Source organism: Spinacia oleracea, chromosome 3 (genome assembly GCF_020520425.1).
Source record: "Spinacia oleracea cultivar Varoflay chromosome 3, BTI_SOV_V1, whole genome shotgun sequence".
Lineage (NCBI taxonomy): Eukaryota > Viridiplantae > Streptophyta > Magnoliopsida > Caryophyllales > Amaranthaceae > Spinacia > Spinacia oleracea.
The window spans coordinates 139,453,620-139,469,631 of NC_079489.1; the positions used below are offsets into that span (position 1 = coordinate 139,453,620).

Sequence of the window (16,012 nt, forward strand, 5' to 3'; positions counted from 1 at the left end):
AGAAAGTAAGGGTCCTTTACCTGTAGAACGTGGGAAACAAGGAAATGAGCAAAAGAGAAACAATCTTACGGGGTAGGTTAATAAACCCCCATAAAATCGGAAACATCGTTCAGATAAAGGTTTTTGAAAGTGCTAAAAAGAACTCTTAATGCTAACCTAAAAGGAGGGATACCAAAAGTTACCCTCCAGTAGACCACGACCAAAGGACAACCCATACCTGAGGACATTGAACCTTCCCATTACTCATTTCTCCTTCCCCAACCACACACCTAAGACAACAAACCCTAAGCCCATACTCAAACCCAACGAAGATACACTCCATTTTTACAACATCAGCTCCATTAGTTGGGAGTCTGACCTGTACAATGATGTGGATCCTACGCCCTTGTTAATAAGGTTTGTAAAAAAAATCCAGTAATCTTGAATAAAGGTCTGATCTTGGTCAAAAATTGAAGATTAAAGTAACCGTACCAATAAACCAATAGCCCAGAAACACTCTTTGCCTCTTAGATCAATCCAAAAATAAGATAAATTGGGGCCTTGAAGAATGCAAACAATCAAGTAAGCACTCACCAAGAAACGAGAGATAATACTCACGTAATAAGCATAAAGTTGTAGAATAAAATTATGAAGTTGTATTGATTGTGAAAAAAAATAAAATATATTACTAAGGTTGTTTATATAGAGATAGTTCTAAGACTTAGATATGGTAACTAATTCTAGAAGGATTGGAATTTAAGAAGGAAAAATAAATCCTATGCCCAAACAAGTAAAACCGAACCCAATTAGGTTCCAAAAACCTTTGGGCAAAAATTATAGAAAGTGAATTTAAGATAGATTAGGAAAGACTAAAGCAGTTGTTTCCTAGCCTAGGTTCGGACTTAGTTCTTGTTGTTGCTTGCTGCCTAACCAACTTAGGTAGGAGTATTGTCCACCCCATCCTTGCTTGTCGTCCAAGTAATCTTTGTTACCCAAGCCTATCTTTTATCAAAGTCAAACCCCATCGGGTTAAGTAACAACGTGATAGGCTCTTCAAAAGAATTTCTCTTAGCATTCACATCATTATCCCCTGCTTCAAAAGAATTTTCCCTCAAATTCACATCATCTAAATAAGTAGAAAGGTCACCCATAGTAAAAGTAGCACTGACACCTCCATATTCACTAGGCAAGTCAATCTTATAAGCGATATCTCCATATGCCTCAATACCCTCAAAAGGACCATCTACCCTTGGCATAAGCTTGTTTTTCCTCTTACTTGGAAATCTTTCTTTTCGCAAATGAAGCCAAACAAGATCTCCCGGCTTGAAAACGGTTTGCTTACGCTTCTTATCAGCTCTAATTTTGTACATTGCATTGATCTTTTCAATCTTTTCAATCTTTGCCTTAACTTGTTCACAAGTTTTCTGGTAAACCTCCAAACGCTTCTTTGCATCCACATGGATATCATCTTTATGTAAATGGAGTCAATAGGTAAGAAAGGATTAATACCATAAACGACCTCAAATGGAGACCTTTGAGTAGTAGATGAATGAGAACGGTTGTATGCAAATTCGGGATGACACAACTTGATATCCCAATCCTAGTTCTATTAGTCACCTCGGTTTGACCATCCAAAAATGACTAAGGAACTTAGAATCACGATCGGAAACTATACTCCTCGGAACACCATGTAAACGTACTATTTCCTTGAAGTACAAATAAGCCACATGTTGTGCGCCATCCGTCTTGTGCATAGGAAGAAAATGTGCCATCTTGGAAAACCTATCCACAAACACCATGATTAAATCCTTACCTCTTTCAGTACGAGGTAAACCGACAACGAAGTCCATACATACACTATCCCATGGGCAATCTGCAACCGGTAAAGGTGTGTACAAACCCTTTGAAAATGAGCTTTTCGCCTTTTGACAAGTAGCACATCGGGAAACAATGCTCTGAACGTCTTTGATCATCTTAGGCCAAAAGAAACTTTCATTCAACATATCAACTGTTTTATGAACACCAAAATGATCTGCAATTGCACCACTGTGGATTTCACGAATAAGTAACTCTCGAACACCACTTTGCGGGATACATAGTCTATTTCCACGAAATAAAAACCCATCTTGCAAAACATATGTACGTGAAGGATTCACATATTCCTGCTTAAAATCAGGGCATATTGCGTATAATTCCTTGATATGCTCAAACAAATCACACGGGCATCGACCATAGCCAATAAATAAGAACGTCTTGATAATGCATCTGCCACACTATTGGATTTCCCTTCTTTATACTTGGATGAAAAAGTAAAAGATAGGAGAAATTCAACCCATTTTGCATGACGATAATTCAACTTTTGTTGGCCATGTGTGAACTTTAAAGCTTCATGATCCGAGTGCAAAACAAATGGTTTAGGTCGTAAGTAATGTGACCAATGATCCAATGACCGAACACTTGCATAAAACTCTCTATTATAATTTGAATAATTTAGTTCTACGCCACTTAGCTTTTCGCTAAAGAATGAAATCAGTCTCTTTCTTTGCAACAACATAGCACCTATACCAGCCTCACTAGCATCACATTCAACTTCAAACAACTCAGTGAAGTCGGGCAAAGCCAAAACAGGAGCGTTGCAAAGTTTCTCTTTAATCTCTTCAAATGATAATTGGGATGATGTAGTCCACACAAAATCAGATTTGGAATTCTTATTAATTCAGTAATAGGAGCCACAATTGATGAAAAATTCTTAATAAATCACCTATAAAATGAAGCCAAACCATGAAAACTTCTCACTTCGCGCACATTTTTAGGTACTACCCAAGATGAAATCGCTTCCACCTTACTTGGATCGGCTCAACTCCACGATCAGAAATAATGTATCCAAGAAAAGAAATACTTGGAACCATGAAAGAACACTTTTCAAGCTTACCGTAAAGCTTTTGTTCACCCAAACGCTCGAACAATCACCTCAAATGAAAAATATGCTCAATTTTGTCTCTACTATAAATCAGAATATCATCAAGATAAACAACGATATATTTGTTTAAGAAAGGATGTAATACCTCATTCATGAGCCTCATGAACGAACTAGGAGCATTGCATAGACCAAAAGGCATAACCATCCACTCGTACAAGCCTTGCTTGGTCTTGAAGGCTGTTATTCACTCATCACCTTCCCGAATCCGCATTTGATGATAACCACTTCTAAGATCAAATTTAGAGAAAATCGTAGCACCATGTAGTTCATCAAGCATATCCTCCAATCTAGGCATAGGAAATCTGTATTTGATTGTGATATTATTCACGACCCTCGAATCAACGCACATCCTCCATGTACCATCCTTCTTTGGGACTAATAACGCCGGAACTGCACAAGGACTCATACTTTCACGAACATAGCCTTTTTCAATCAAATCTTCAATCTGCCTTTGTAACTCTTTTGAAGCCTCGGGATCACACCTATAAACAGGTTTATTAGGTAACGGGGCACCTGGAATGAGATCAACAACACGCTCAATTCCTCTCAAGAGAGGCAACCCCCTAGGCAAATCATCTGGAAAAACGTCTTGGAATTCACCAAGTAAATCCGTAAGCAAAGGATCAACTACAGTCTGATTTTTTTTCTGTTTCCTTTACCACCAATGCAAAAACCGTACCTCCATTCTCCTCTACTTCACTCTCAAACTCCTTTGCACTAAAAAATAGACTAGTTTTCTTTTCGGCATCTTTCGATGAAGCATAATACTCATTTTGGTGACAAAGGTTGAAGCCGAATTCTCTTGTTTACGACTAGGACATAATACACATTCGTTTCGCCCTCATGTCTCACCTTTCTATCAAATTTCCACGGTCTACCAAGTAAAAGATGGCACACACTCATAGGAATCACATCACACCATAACTCATCCTTGTAACTTCCAATAGAAAAACTGACCAAAGCTTGTTTCTTCACGTTCAAACCCTTAGAATTATCTAACCAACTCAATTTGTAAGGTTTTGAATGATTACGCAATGGTAATTTTAGTTTATTCGCCATCTCCACCGAAGCAACATTAGTGCATGAACCACTATCAATGATCATGTTACAAGTACGACTTTCAACCTTGCATCTAGTGTGAAATAAGTTTTCTCTTTGGTCAGAAGTAGAAGAACTTTCTGCGTGCAACATTCTTCTAATAATAAGTAGATTAGAGTCAGCCTCGGCATAAGCTATCTCCTCGTCATCCTCCTCATCCGTTTCTATTTCAATTCGATCATTTGTCAACAAATTTCATAATTCTTCTCTTCTTCATCCCACTCAATGTATTGCTTCATTATAAGAGTTTTACGGGAAGGGAATTCACTAGCCATGTGTCCCTTGCCTTGACACTTGAAACACTTCCTTCTATTCTCAAATTCTTCCTTGGAAACAAATATTTTTGGTTTCTCCCCAAACTTCTTATCCCCTTCTTTCGACACAACATCCTTCTTTGGGGTGGCAAACGGGTTTTTGAACGTACTAGAAGAAGATGAGTGCTGAAATTTGTCTTTGACGACGTACCCTTAAAACCACCAGAATACGACGCGCCAAATTTAGCCTTATCTTCACTGAACTGAATCTCAATTTTCAACGCCAGTTTCATAACTTCATTCATCGAGCTATATTTACTCAGTTCAATTTTCTTTGAAATAGGCGGAATTAAGCCCTTGATAAATCGAGCAATTCACATTGAATCCTTCTCCGTCAAGTCACAAATAGAGGACAACCTATCAAATTCAGCAATATAAGCAGCTACGGACATAATATCTTGAGACAAATTTGCGAGTTTCACATATTGTTCTTGCTCAAAATCATCTGGCACATATTTAGATCGCAACTTCTTTTTCAAAACAGACCAAGTATTGATCTTTTCCTTTGCTGCTCTAGACCTCCGTGCTTTCAAGCATTCATACCACGTACCTACATTCTTTGTTAGTCGGATATTAGCAATTTTAAAATCTTTTCGTCATTGAAACCCTTGTATTCAAAAATCTTCTCAACCTGCCTTTCCCATTCAAGAAAGTTCTCGGGGGTTCCTAACCCTTTGAAATCATCTAACTTGATTCCCATGTCCTCAATTCGATCAATGTTCTTGCTTGAATCTGACACAAAATCCCCGTAATCAAAGCTATCATTGTCGCTCTCTTTCTTAAGAAAAAAATGGACAGAGGTGGGATCTAATTTTTTATCAAACTTTTTGTTTATGGCATCCATACATGTGTGAGATTTTTCCAATTCTGATTCCACTAATTCAATCTTGGATTCCATCGTATCAAGTTTCTGCAGCTTGCCCAACATTTGAGCGAGCATCTTGTCGTTCGTAACCATGTTGTCGAACAAAAACGTGCCGCTAAAGTAACTCCACCGACTCCCAAATCAATAGTATAACAATTTCCAGCAGCAGAATTACAACCAAAATGAACAATACACCAAAATAACGCGCAAAAGAAACGGAAGCAACTACCAATTTTACGAATCAAACAACTCTAAACAAAGAATTGACGTACACCTTATAACAATTAAATCTCAGTAAAATCCTAGCAGGTTCACGCAACTTAAAGAAAATCAGAGGGAGTTTCAAGAAACCAGAATACTTATCCTCGAAGCGTGCTTGTATAAGAACAATAAAACATGTAAATCTCTGGAATATGATACCAATTTGATGTGGATCCTACGCTCTTGTTCATAAGGGTTGTAAAAAAAATCCAGTAATCTTGAATAAAGGTCTGATCTGGGTTAAAACTTGAGGATTAAAATAACCGTACCAATAAACCAATAGCGAAGAAACGATATTTCAAATAAGCGAATCAATCCAGAAACACTCTTTGAATTCCAATCCTCTTAGATCAATCCAAAAATAAGATAAATTGGGGCCTTGAAGAATGCAAACAATCCAGTAAGCACTCACCAAGAAACGAGAGATAATACTCACATAATAAGCATAAAGCTGTAGAATAAAATTATGAAGTTGTATTGATTGTGAAAAAAAAAAATATTACTAAGGTTGTTTATATAGAGATAGTTCTAAGACTTAGATATGGAAACTAATTCTAGAAGGATTAGAATTTAAGAAGGAAAAATAAATCCTAAGCCCAAAGAAGTAAAACCGAACCCAATTAGGTTCCAAAAACCTTGGGGCAAAAATTATAGAAAGTGAATTTAAGATAGATTAGGAAAGACCAAAGCAGGCGTTTCCTAGCCTAGGTTCGGACCTAGGTCTTGTTGTTGCTTGCTGCCCAAGCAACTTAGGTAGGAGTATCGTCCACACCATCCTTGCTTGTCGTCCAATTAATCTTTGTTACCCAAGCCTGTCTTTTATCAAAGTGAAACCCCATCGGGTTAAGTAACAACGTGATAGGCTCTTCAGAAGAATTCCTCTTAGCATTCACATCAACAATTTAACTCCCCACGTACAACAAATAAACCCCCATTTTTGAACTACTACCAAGGGGAAACCACCTCCAAATTTAAAAAGATACATCCAATTTAAACCAGAAAACCCAATTAAACACCACAATCAACAACCTCATACGAGCAACAACTAACAAAATCAAGAAGAAACCAACACATTACTACCCAAACCACTGGTAGACTCAGCTAAGGCCAGAGGAGCATGTGCCACCCTCATAAAAAAGAAAAAAAAAACCCAAAAATCTTAGCAATAAAATTATCTAATACGAGTTACATACTAAACCGTGCACAATATGAACAGAAGTTGCAAAATGGCGCAGTGGTATGTAGGTAAATTTTCAAGCGCTTTGTCAGATGGTCTGGGATTCGACAACTGGTTATAACAAATTGACCTTTTTTTATTGTTTTTTTATGTAAATAAAAGCAACTTTTTTGTTTTTTTCACCTCCATATATACATAGTTGCATTTTTTTTCCTTTTTTAACCTCCATATTTTTTATAGTTCTTACTAGTTTGTACATATTTAATTGGACTACGCTTTTTTAATAAAAATAATTTCCTTCAACTATTATTTTATCATATTATTTTTTTTAAATAAAATTCTCAATAAATTTGAGCTTTTGTGGTGCCCACAATCAACAACGAAGTACACTAATATGATATCATGTAAAAAAAAAAAAACTACAATTTACCCATTTTTATCTAATTATAATAATTATACACTGGCAATCTCCTCTATGACTTTTCGTGCTACCCCTAACCAATAATCCTGGGCCCGCCACTGACCTAAACCAAAGTAAAAAATCGAAACATACTACTCCCTCCGTCCCAGATTAGTTGTTACACTTACCTTTGCACAAAGTTTTAGGTGATAAGTGGTTGTTTGGTTATCAATTGTTATTTTATTGAAAAAGTAGATGTGATAAGAGTTAGTGGTGTATTTTTTTTAATTGAATGAGAGAGGGTATGGGGACAAAAAATAATTTAGTGGGAAGAGAGAGACAATATAATAATTGTGGGGTCTTTCCGAATTTAGAAGTGTAACGACTAATCTGGGACGGACGAAAAAAGAAAAGTGTAACAACTAATCTGGGAACAATTAATCAAGAGATCAACGCAAGACAAAGCACATGAGGTATACGGGCAACACAATCGGAAAAATCAAACCCAACAACATGAAACCCTAAGTACCTTTACCTGTCAAAGTCAGGGTGGGTCGACACTACAAGACGGGGTGAATGCCTTTACCGTCCAGATCGGGGTGGTCCGACACAAAACAAGACTACGACAATTATAAGTGCATGGGAAAAATAAGCCGAATAACCACAAAAGGACATTACCCAAAAAAATGTATACAAATATAGTGAAAAATGCTGAATTACATAAAAAGCATGTCATATATGTAGTTAATTGTAGAAAAGGGAAAAAAAAAATGTTAAGCGGAGAATTATTCAATAGTAGTGATTGTATTATTCACGCATACAAAAGCGTATAAATCATTTGGGAAAAAATAAAACGGTTTTTTCATGAAATGCCCCTGAGGTTTGCAATAATGCACCAAATACACCTGCGCGTTTCAAAATTCATAAAATACCCCTAAAGTTCCGTACTGTTCATTAAATGCTCCTGGATTTAATGGAAGTTAGCTTGCCGTTAGTGATGTTTTACCAATTTGCCCTTAATTGTTGTTTGGCGCGATTTAGGTAACAACTGTGACTGAAATTCCAAAAAAAAAAAACTCCTCAACTTCTCTTCTTTCTCTCTCCTTTCCCCTGTTCTTCAACCCTCATCAATTCTACTGTAACTGACAAAATTCTGGGTAGATCTTCAAGAATTTAGTGAAATTTGTTGCGTTCTCTTTTGGCGAGTTCGTGGGTGTTTGTTTGGTGAATTCGCGACAAAAAGGGGGCAACTTGGAGGCGATTTAGAGCTTCGGGTGCAGTGGACGAACAAGGGCCCTTTTCCTAGTTGGATTATCTACTTCAAGGTAATAATCCCTTCTTCGCTGATTTATTTTGCTTGTAAAGTACAATTTTTTTCGCGAAATTGATTAGGGTTAGGGTTTTGCGAAATTGTCAGTGATTTTTTGAAATGGTCAGTTGAGATTAATTGATTGGTTAGAAGTTAGTTATTCCTTGGATTTGTTGTGAATAATTGTTTGGTTAGTTGTAAGTTGTGATTGTGACCTGTTGAATTTCATTGTGATCATGATTGTGGTTGTTTATTGATGAATTGTTGTTGGTTGAATCGAAATTCATGTTTTTTTTTCTTAAATTTTCCCTTTAGGATGACTGCAATGTGGTTGTTATTGCATCATGGATCACATAGCTTTGATGTGAGAGTTACAGACATGGAAAAGTATCGTCTTTTGAGGTTGTTTTTGGATATTTTTGAGGAATCTGTTAGGCAGGATGTGTTTTTACCTAGTACATTTGCCCTGTTTATTGAGTCTCCCTGTGGTAGAGTTGAGTTGGTAGATGATAAGACAATGAAGCTAATGTGGGGATGGAATTGGGGTAAGGACACTGCTGAAATATGGGTTGAGGGTACAGACAAACCAGGAGTGGTGTTTAGAAATGTTGTTGCCACAATTGAGCATCATAGGAAGGAGAGTGAGAGAAAGCTCAAAGAGAGACAAGATGAACTTCTTAGGGCTCAAAGAAAGGAGGAAGAGGAAATGAGGAAAAAACAGGAGAGAGAGGACATTTTAAGGGAACTTCAGGAACAAATGGAGTACGCAGTAGCTGTGGAGGTGCCTGTGGTTGATTGTGAGGACTTAAGCACTGAGTATGTGAGGATTATAAGCAAGGATGGTGCTGATGAGGTGTTTCCAGGAGCCTCTCAACCACAACCCACACAAGAATCTTCACCCTCCAAAAAACCTACTTCTCCTAAACCAAAACAAAAGGCCAAAGTCAAGCCAACTACTCCAAAAGCTCCTAAGGTTCCTAAAGCCAAGAAACTGATCCCTAAGAGGAGACCCACCCCAACTCAAAAACAGGCCACACCAAAGGCAAAAAAACCCACCCCAACAACAAAAAAGCCCACCTCAACACCACAGCAACCCACCCCAACTCCAGAACAATCAATCCCACCAGCACAGCAACCCACCCCAACAACACAGCAGCCCATCCCACCACCACAGCAACCCAACCCATCACCACAAACACACCCCACCCATTCCCCACTACCACAGAACACCCAAAATGATCAACCACCCCATTCCCCACCACCACAGAACACCCAAAATGATCAGCCACCCCATTCAACACCAACACAGAATCAGTCTGAAGCTGTTAAAAGGAAGGGGGGCAGAACTAGACCTACAGGGTTCAGGGTGAACAAAGTGACTGCCAAGAAAGCTGGAACTTGGGTATCCAAAGGGAAGGGCATAGGTAGGAAGGGTACAGGGAGGTCAAAGAGTGCAAGGGTGTTCACTGATGTTGAGGATATAGGTTCAGAAGAGGAGAGTGAGGATTCAGATTGGGAGGAATCAGAACCAGACTCTGAACTAGAGGAGGATAAACTTGATGATTAGGTTGACTCTGATGTGGAGGCTGAGGTGATAACAGATGATGTGCCTGACTTATTGTTTGAGGAATGTTTGGATGGTTCTAGTAAGATGGATAAGGCCTACAAGAATGGAAAGATATGGACTCATCAACCATATGGGTCCATCAAATTAGAACCTTGGTTGATCTTTCCAGACAAGTCCACTTTCCTAGATGTTTTGAGGAGTTTTTGCATACAAGAGGGGTTTGGACTTAGTGTTGAGAGGGCTGACAGTAAGAGGTACACTGCAGTGTGTGCAATAGAAACTTGTGACTGGAGGATACATGCAAGTAAGATGTTTGACAGTGTCAGTTGGGCTATTAAGGGGATCAGTGGGTGCCACAAAACTTGTGGGATATTGGAGGAGAACCCTGTGGTGACCTCTGAGTGGCTATGTAAGAACATGATGAGTCTAATTGAGGCCAACACTGAAATTCCTGTTGAGACATTGAGAAGGTATGCACAGGAGACATTTCAATTGAGGGTTAAAAAGAGATTGTTGTACAAAGTAAGGAGTATGGCAATAGAGAAGATACATGGTGGTTGGGCTGAGGCTTATGAGTTGCTTCCTAGGTATGCTGAGATGATGAAACAGACAAACCCAGGAAGTTATGCACTGATTTCATGGGGTGCTACAAGTGGGGATGTGAACCCCAAGTTCAGAGCTTGTTTCTTCTCCTTTGCTGCTCAAGTCAAGGGGTTTTTGAGGGGGTGCAGGCCTATAATTGGAATAGATGGGGCTCATCTAAGTGGGTTTTACAAGGGAATCCTACTCACAGCTGTTGGCATTGATGGGAACAATGAAATATTTGTTCTGGCTTATGGGATAGTGGACACTGAGAGCTGTGATAGTTGGACACATTTCATGACATGCTTGAGGCAGATGTTTGAGCAAGAGGGTTGCAACAAAGATGATTGGACCTTCATCAGTGACAGGATGAAGGTATATGTTCATTTTGCTCCTTTTTTGTTTCAATTTTATAATATTGCAACAGATATGATTGGCCTAAAATGAACATATTCTGTGTAGGGAGTTGACTTGGCAGTGAGAGATACTTTTCCTAGAGCTACTAGGAGAGTTTGCTGCCAACACTTGTACATGAATTGCAAAAACAATGGATTTAGTGGATCTGCTTTCTTCAAACTGTTTTGGATAGCTGCAAATGCACACAATGAGTATGTGTATGGTAAAGCATTAGAGAAGATCACTGCTCATGATCCAAATGCTGCTGCATACTTGGACACATGCCAGGAGCAGTGGTCCAGGCATATGTTTGACCCTGCTGTTTGTTGTGATCACAACACAACAAACTTTGTGGAGTCATTCAATGCATGCACAAAACCATACAGAGACATGCATGTATTCTCATTGTTGGAAGGTATAGCTCACCACTTCATGTTCTGTTCCTTTATTTTCTGATGTTTGTGATGTTCTGTGTATAATGTTGTATGTTGTTGTGTTGTTGTACAGCAATCAGAAAGTGGTGTATGGAGAGGGTTGGGGCAAGATTTGACATGGCAATTGATATGGAGGATGGTTAGTTGACTGAGTATGCCAAGAAAGAGGTGGATGAAAGAACAGGAGAGTCTAGGTTCTGCTATGCTATAGCCTGTGGTGGGGGGGAATTTGAGGTCAGAGATGCACATGTGAACTTCCCCATCAGGTTATCAACTAGAAGATGTGGGTGTGGGAAGTGGCAAATTTCTGGAATCCCCTGCAAGCATGCACTCAGGGTGATTTATGACCAAAGGCTGAACCCCATTGATTTTGTCTCCCCATTCTTCAAGTCTGCTGCATACAAGCTTACATATGCAGACCACACTCACCCCATGTCAGACCCAACATAGTGGCCTAACTTTTCTCTCCCTACCATTCAGCCTCTAGTCATCAAAAGACAAGCTGGCAGACCTGCTAAGAAGAGAAAGAGAGGACCAAATGAACCCAGGAAGGGGAAAAGGAACAGCAATGTGAAATGTGGAAAGTGCAGGGAGTTTGGTCATAACTCAAGGACATGTAAGAATGGAGGACCAAGCATTGGACCAAGCACTTCAGCAGCAGCAGGAGCAAGTACATCACAAGGGGGTCCAAGGGGGAGGAAAAGAGCAAACACAGCAACTTAACCATGCACAAAGTTAAAAGTTAGTCAGTTTTTGGTGAATTGTAGGTGCACAAAGTTAAAATAGCTTAGGAAATTTACAGTTAGTATTACTTTTTGGAAAGAACACAAGTGCTTAGACAAGATGTTTTTGTGCAGTTTCAGTGGCATTTGTCCACTTAGAAATCAGTTTTTGTAAAGCTCATATGCTTAAACAAGTGATGTTATTGCTTGAAATTTGTTACAACTCTACTTCATTGCTATCCAAATTAGAAATGCAAACATTATTACACCAATTTTTATTGCAAACTTGAATTGTTGTTTCTGTTGTTTCAGTTTCTTCTTCAATAGCTTCAACTCTTCATGCATTCCCCTGCTTCCTTCTTGCATTCCCCTGTTTTCTTCTTGCATTCTCCTGTTTTCATCAGCTCTGTTTCCCTTGCTTTGAGCTTCATCAAATGTCTGCTCAACAAAACCTTTGCACCACTTGAAATTATCACAAGGATCACACTTGTAGTAAAGCTTTTGCGGATTTTTAGCCGTTTCCGAGCTCCTAATTGCAAATCTTCTCCCACAATTGCAGTTTTTATTTGGAACTCTTAGGTATGACAAATTTGGGATGGAAGAGGATCCGGTTTTTGACTAGAACTCATGGCTATTTAGGAAATAGAGGGCTAAACATGGAGCAAGTCAAGTGAACAACAGCCTTACTTATAGGAAGCATGAACATAACGGCTATATTGTATTAAAACTAGCCGTTGGATTCAAATTATGAAGTTTGGGTATTTGGTGCAAAGAACTTTACAAATAGGTGTATACTATGCAAAACCTTTATATTTAGGTGCATTTTATGAATTTTAAACATGACTTAACGGAGGACTAACGGAAAGTCATAATAGGGGTATTTGGTGAACAGTTTTGAGTAAATAGGGGTATTTTATGAATTTTAAAACGCGCAGGTGTATTTGGTGCATTATTGCAAACCTCAGGGGCATTTCATGAAAAAACCGAAAATAAAAATATTGAAGACGTGTGTATTTTCTAGAAACATGAGTTGTGAGAAGTTCCTCTCATGAATTCCTCTTTTCCAATGACAATAATTGATTGCTCCTCATTCGCATCATCATCATCATCATCATCATCATCATCATCATCATCATCATCATCATCATCAGAAAGGTCCACAAAGATAGGCGGATGTCTTTTTACCCCTTAGCAGCAAGACGCATACTCCTTCGAGTTCCCTTATGTGGAATATTCATCTTTTTAGATTGCTTGTTCTTCTTGATCTTCATCGAACAAGAATTCGAAGAATGTTTTTTCCCAGTCTCGGATTCATTGAGAGTAATTGGAAAAAGTTGGCCAGAGTATGGAGGAGAACTAGAGATTCGATATTAAAATTGTCAAGAAAAGGAAAACAAAGGATGTTGCTGCCAAGAGGATTCGAACCTCATACCACCCGAAAACCAAATATGAAGTCAACATAAACAATGTTTTTCATGGACTTGTGACTCAAACCACTATTGATAAGGTATTTGAGGGAAATATTTGCCTTTTAAGGGTTAGGCATATATAGTAGTATGCACTATTCTATTTGCTACTTTTTATGCAAAATTAAAACACTTAGCACCTTTTCCAAAACACAACTTGACCGTAAATATCTCTATTTTTTTTAGATCTTACAATTTAATACTATGAAAATATACAATGAAATATGTCCATCTACATTATACTCGTAACATTTAGTTTTTGTAAATTAGTAAAAAAAATACATGGTCAAAGTTAGTATATGAATAGTGATAAAACTAAAAATGTTGCAATTTTTATGAAATAGAGGAAATATTATTTTTTCTCATTCTAATGGAAAATTGACAATTTATATACTTCCCCCGTTCCTATCGCACCATTTTGTTGTTCTCACTATTCCCACTATGATTTTGACAATTTTTTGTGATTCATACGTAAGAAAATTGTAATCATGTGGGGTCATGTTAGATTCTTATCGATATATATTTTCTAAATATCAAATTTTTATAATCTTTACATATACACAATTTGAGATATTAAGAGTCAAGGTACTGTGTTAGAGGGGTAAAAGTCAACCATGGTGCGATATTTAAGGAATGGAGGAAGTATTTAGTTAGAGCTATCAATTCTCAACCCTAATTAACAGTTGAACCTGTTGGGTTATTCGATCGTTGAGAACCCGAACCGTTGATAATCCGCGAGTTGGAACTGAAAACTGATATGATATGATTATATTTGTAACAGCCCACCCTTAGCGAGTTGCTTGCAAGTTACAATTAAAACCTGCTAAACAAACTTTAACTCTTCAAACAACTTCAAAGATTTTAATCTCGGCTTAGCCTATCTCAAAGACACTAATTAAAACTCTTAAACTTAATTAATTATTAACATTTAGGCAGCACTTCCCCTAAATGTCGACAACCTAAAACATTGCTTAGGACATTACGTCAGATTTTCTTTCACCTGCATCAAATAACACATTCCAAAATATAACATTTCTCAAAACAACACCAGGGTGTCACTGCAACAACCCACACTTAATAAGCTAGCACACTTAACCTTGAATTGAACAACTTAACTCAAAATATTATCTAACTTAATTTCGAACTCGACAAGGATTAAGAATCCAAAAATTATGAACTAAAACCTCTTATAAGGAATAATACAAGCCACAATAAGTTCTGCAATGACTTAATTACACCTTAGTGAATTCATAACCCCGCCTTGAGCCAAATGAGACTTTTGGAGAACTTTAGGCACCTTGAACCTTGAACTAGATTCGATCTTTGCTGCCTGCAAAACGTTCTAACACTGCCCCCACCAGGACAGGTTCATAGAACAAAGTCAGCGAAAATCTGAGTACACACGTCCAACCTGAACTGCATTGGTTAGGTGGCTCAAAATAATTTTTTTTTCTAGTTTTATATTTTTCTTTGAAAAGCAACTTCAATTTTTTTTTTTTTTTTGGCAAGCAAGTTAAGATTTTTATTGATCCAACATCAACAATTTACAACAAGAGAAGGGAGAGGAGAGAACTCCAACAGGCTCAAACAAACAGGAGGCTAAGAGCACCTAGCCTAAAACACCTAGTTACACAGAAACTACAAACTGTGGAACCACAAAAGATCACTACTAGAGACTTTCTTGCTGATCAGATGTTGTACTCGATATTTGACATCACCTTGAATGTCTTTGACAAGTTTCTGAATGCTAGGGACTTACAGCTGCCAGATGCAGGTGTTCCTAGCTTTCCACACATGATACACAATAGCAGCAATAGCAGTATAAGCCACCCTCCTTCTGAATTCACTAGAAATAGTTCTCTGAACCCATCTAAGTAAAGCATTGAGGCCAGACTTGCAATGAGAAAAGGAAAGCCATTTCAACACAGCAGTACCACACTCCACACTGTAGGTGCACTCAAAGAACAAGTGTGCCACAGTTTCTGGCTGAATACCACAAATAGGGCAACTACAATCAGTAGCAATCCCCATTCTGTGAAGTCTGAATCTGGTTTTTAATTTATCAAGAGTAGCCAACCATAGAATGAATCTATGTTTAGGAATAGACAGTCTATTCCAAATATATTTGTGCCACTGAACTTTCTCCCCTTGAGACAAATTGTTCAGATACATCTCCTTAATGGAGTATCTAGTTCCCAGAAGCCATTGAGTATGTCCTTGCTGTATAAAGTGATTTTTAACTTGACAAATGTACTTCACCACCCAGCTAGCAGCAGCAGAGGGGGTGAACTGAGCCCAATCATGATCTTTAACATATAAAGCATGCACCCATTTAACCCACAGGTTATCTTTTTTCTGTGCAATAGCCCAAGCTAGCTTGCCAATAGCAGTTTGGTTCCTGATTAGCAGATTTCTAAAACCCAATCCCCCCTGATTTTTAGCTTTACATAACTTATCCCATG

At 38.1% G+C, this 16,012-nt stretch overlaps 2 protein-coding genes across 2 annotated transcripts; both read left to right on the forward strand.

The window, feature by feature from the left end:
* Positions 1 to 8,293: 8,293 nt before the first annotated feature.
* Positions 8,294 to 9,950, forward strand: LOC130470120 (uncharacterized). The gene is made up of 2 exons (XM_056839714.1): positions 8,294 to 8,399; positions 8,699 to 9,950. The coding sequence occupies exon 2, from the start codon at positions 8,700 to 8,702 to the stop codon at positions 9,948 to 9,950; it is 1,251 nt and encodes a 416-aa protein (XP_056695692.1). The 5' UTR covers positions 8,294 to 8,399; position 8,699.
* An 84-nt stretch (positions 9,951 to 10,034) lies between these two features.
* On the forward strand, positions 10,035 to 12,085 carry LOC110777331 (uncharacterized). Its single transcript, XM_056839715.1, has 5 exons — positions 10,035 to 10,907; positions 10,995 to 11,343; positions 11,436 to 11,501; positions 11,574 to 11,698; positions 11,843 to 12,085. The coding sequence occupies exons 1-5, from the start codon at positions 10,035 to 10,037 to the stop codon at positions 12,083 to 12,085; spliced, it is 1,656 nt and encodes a 551-aa protein (XP_056695693.1).
* The last annotated feature ends 3,927 nt before the right edge of the window (positions 12,086 to 16,012 follow it).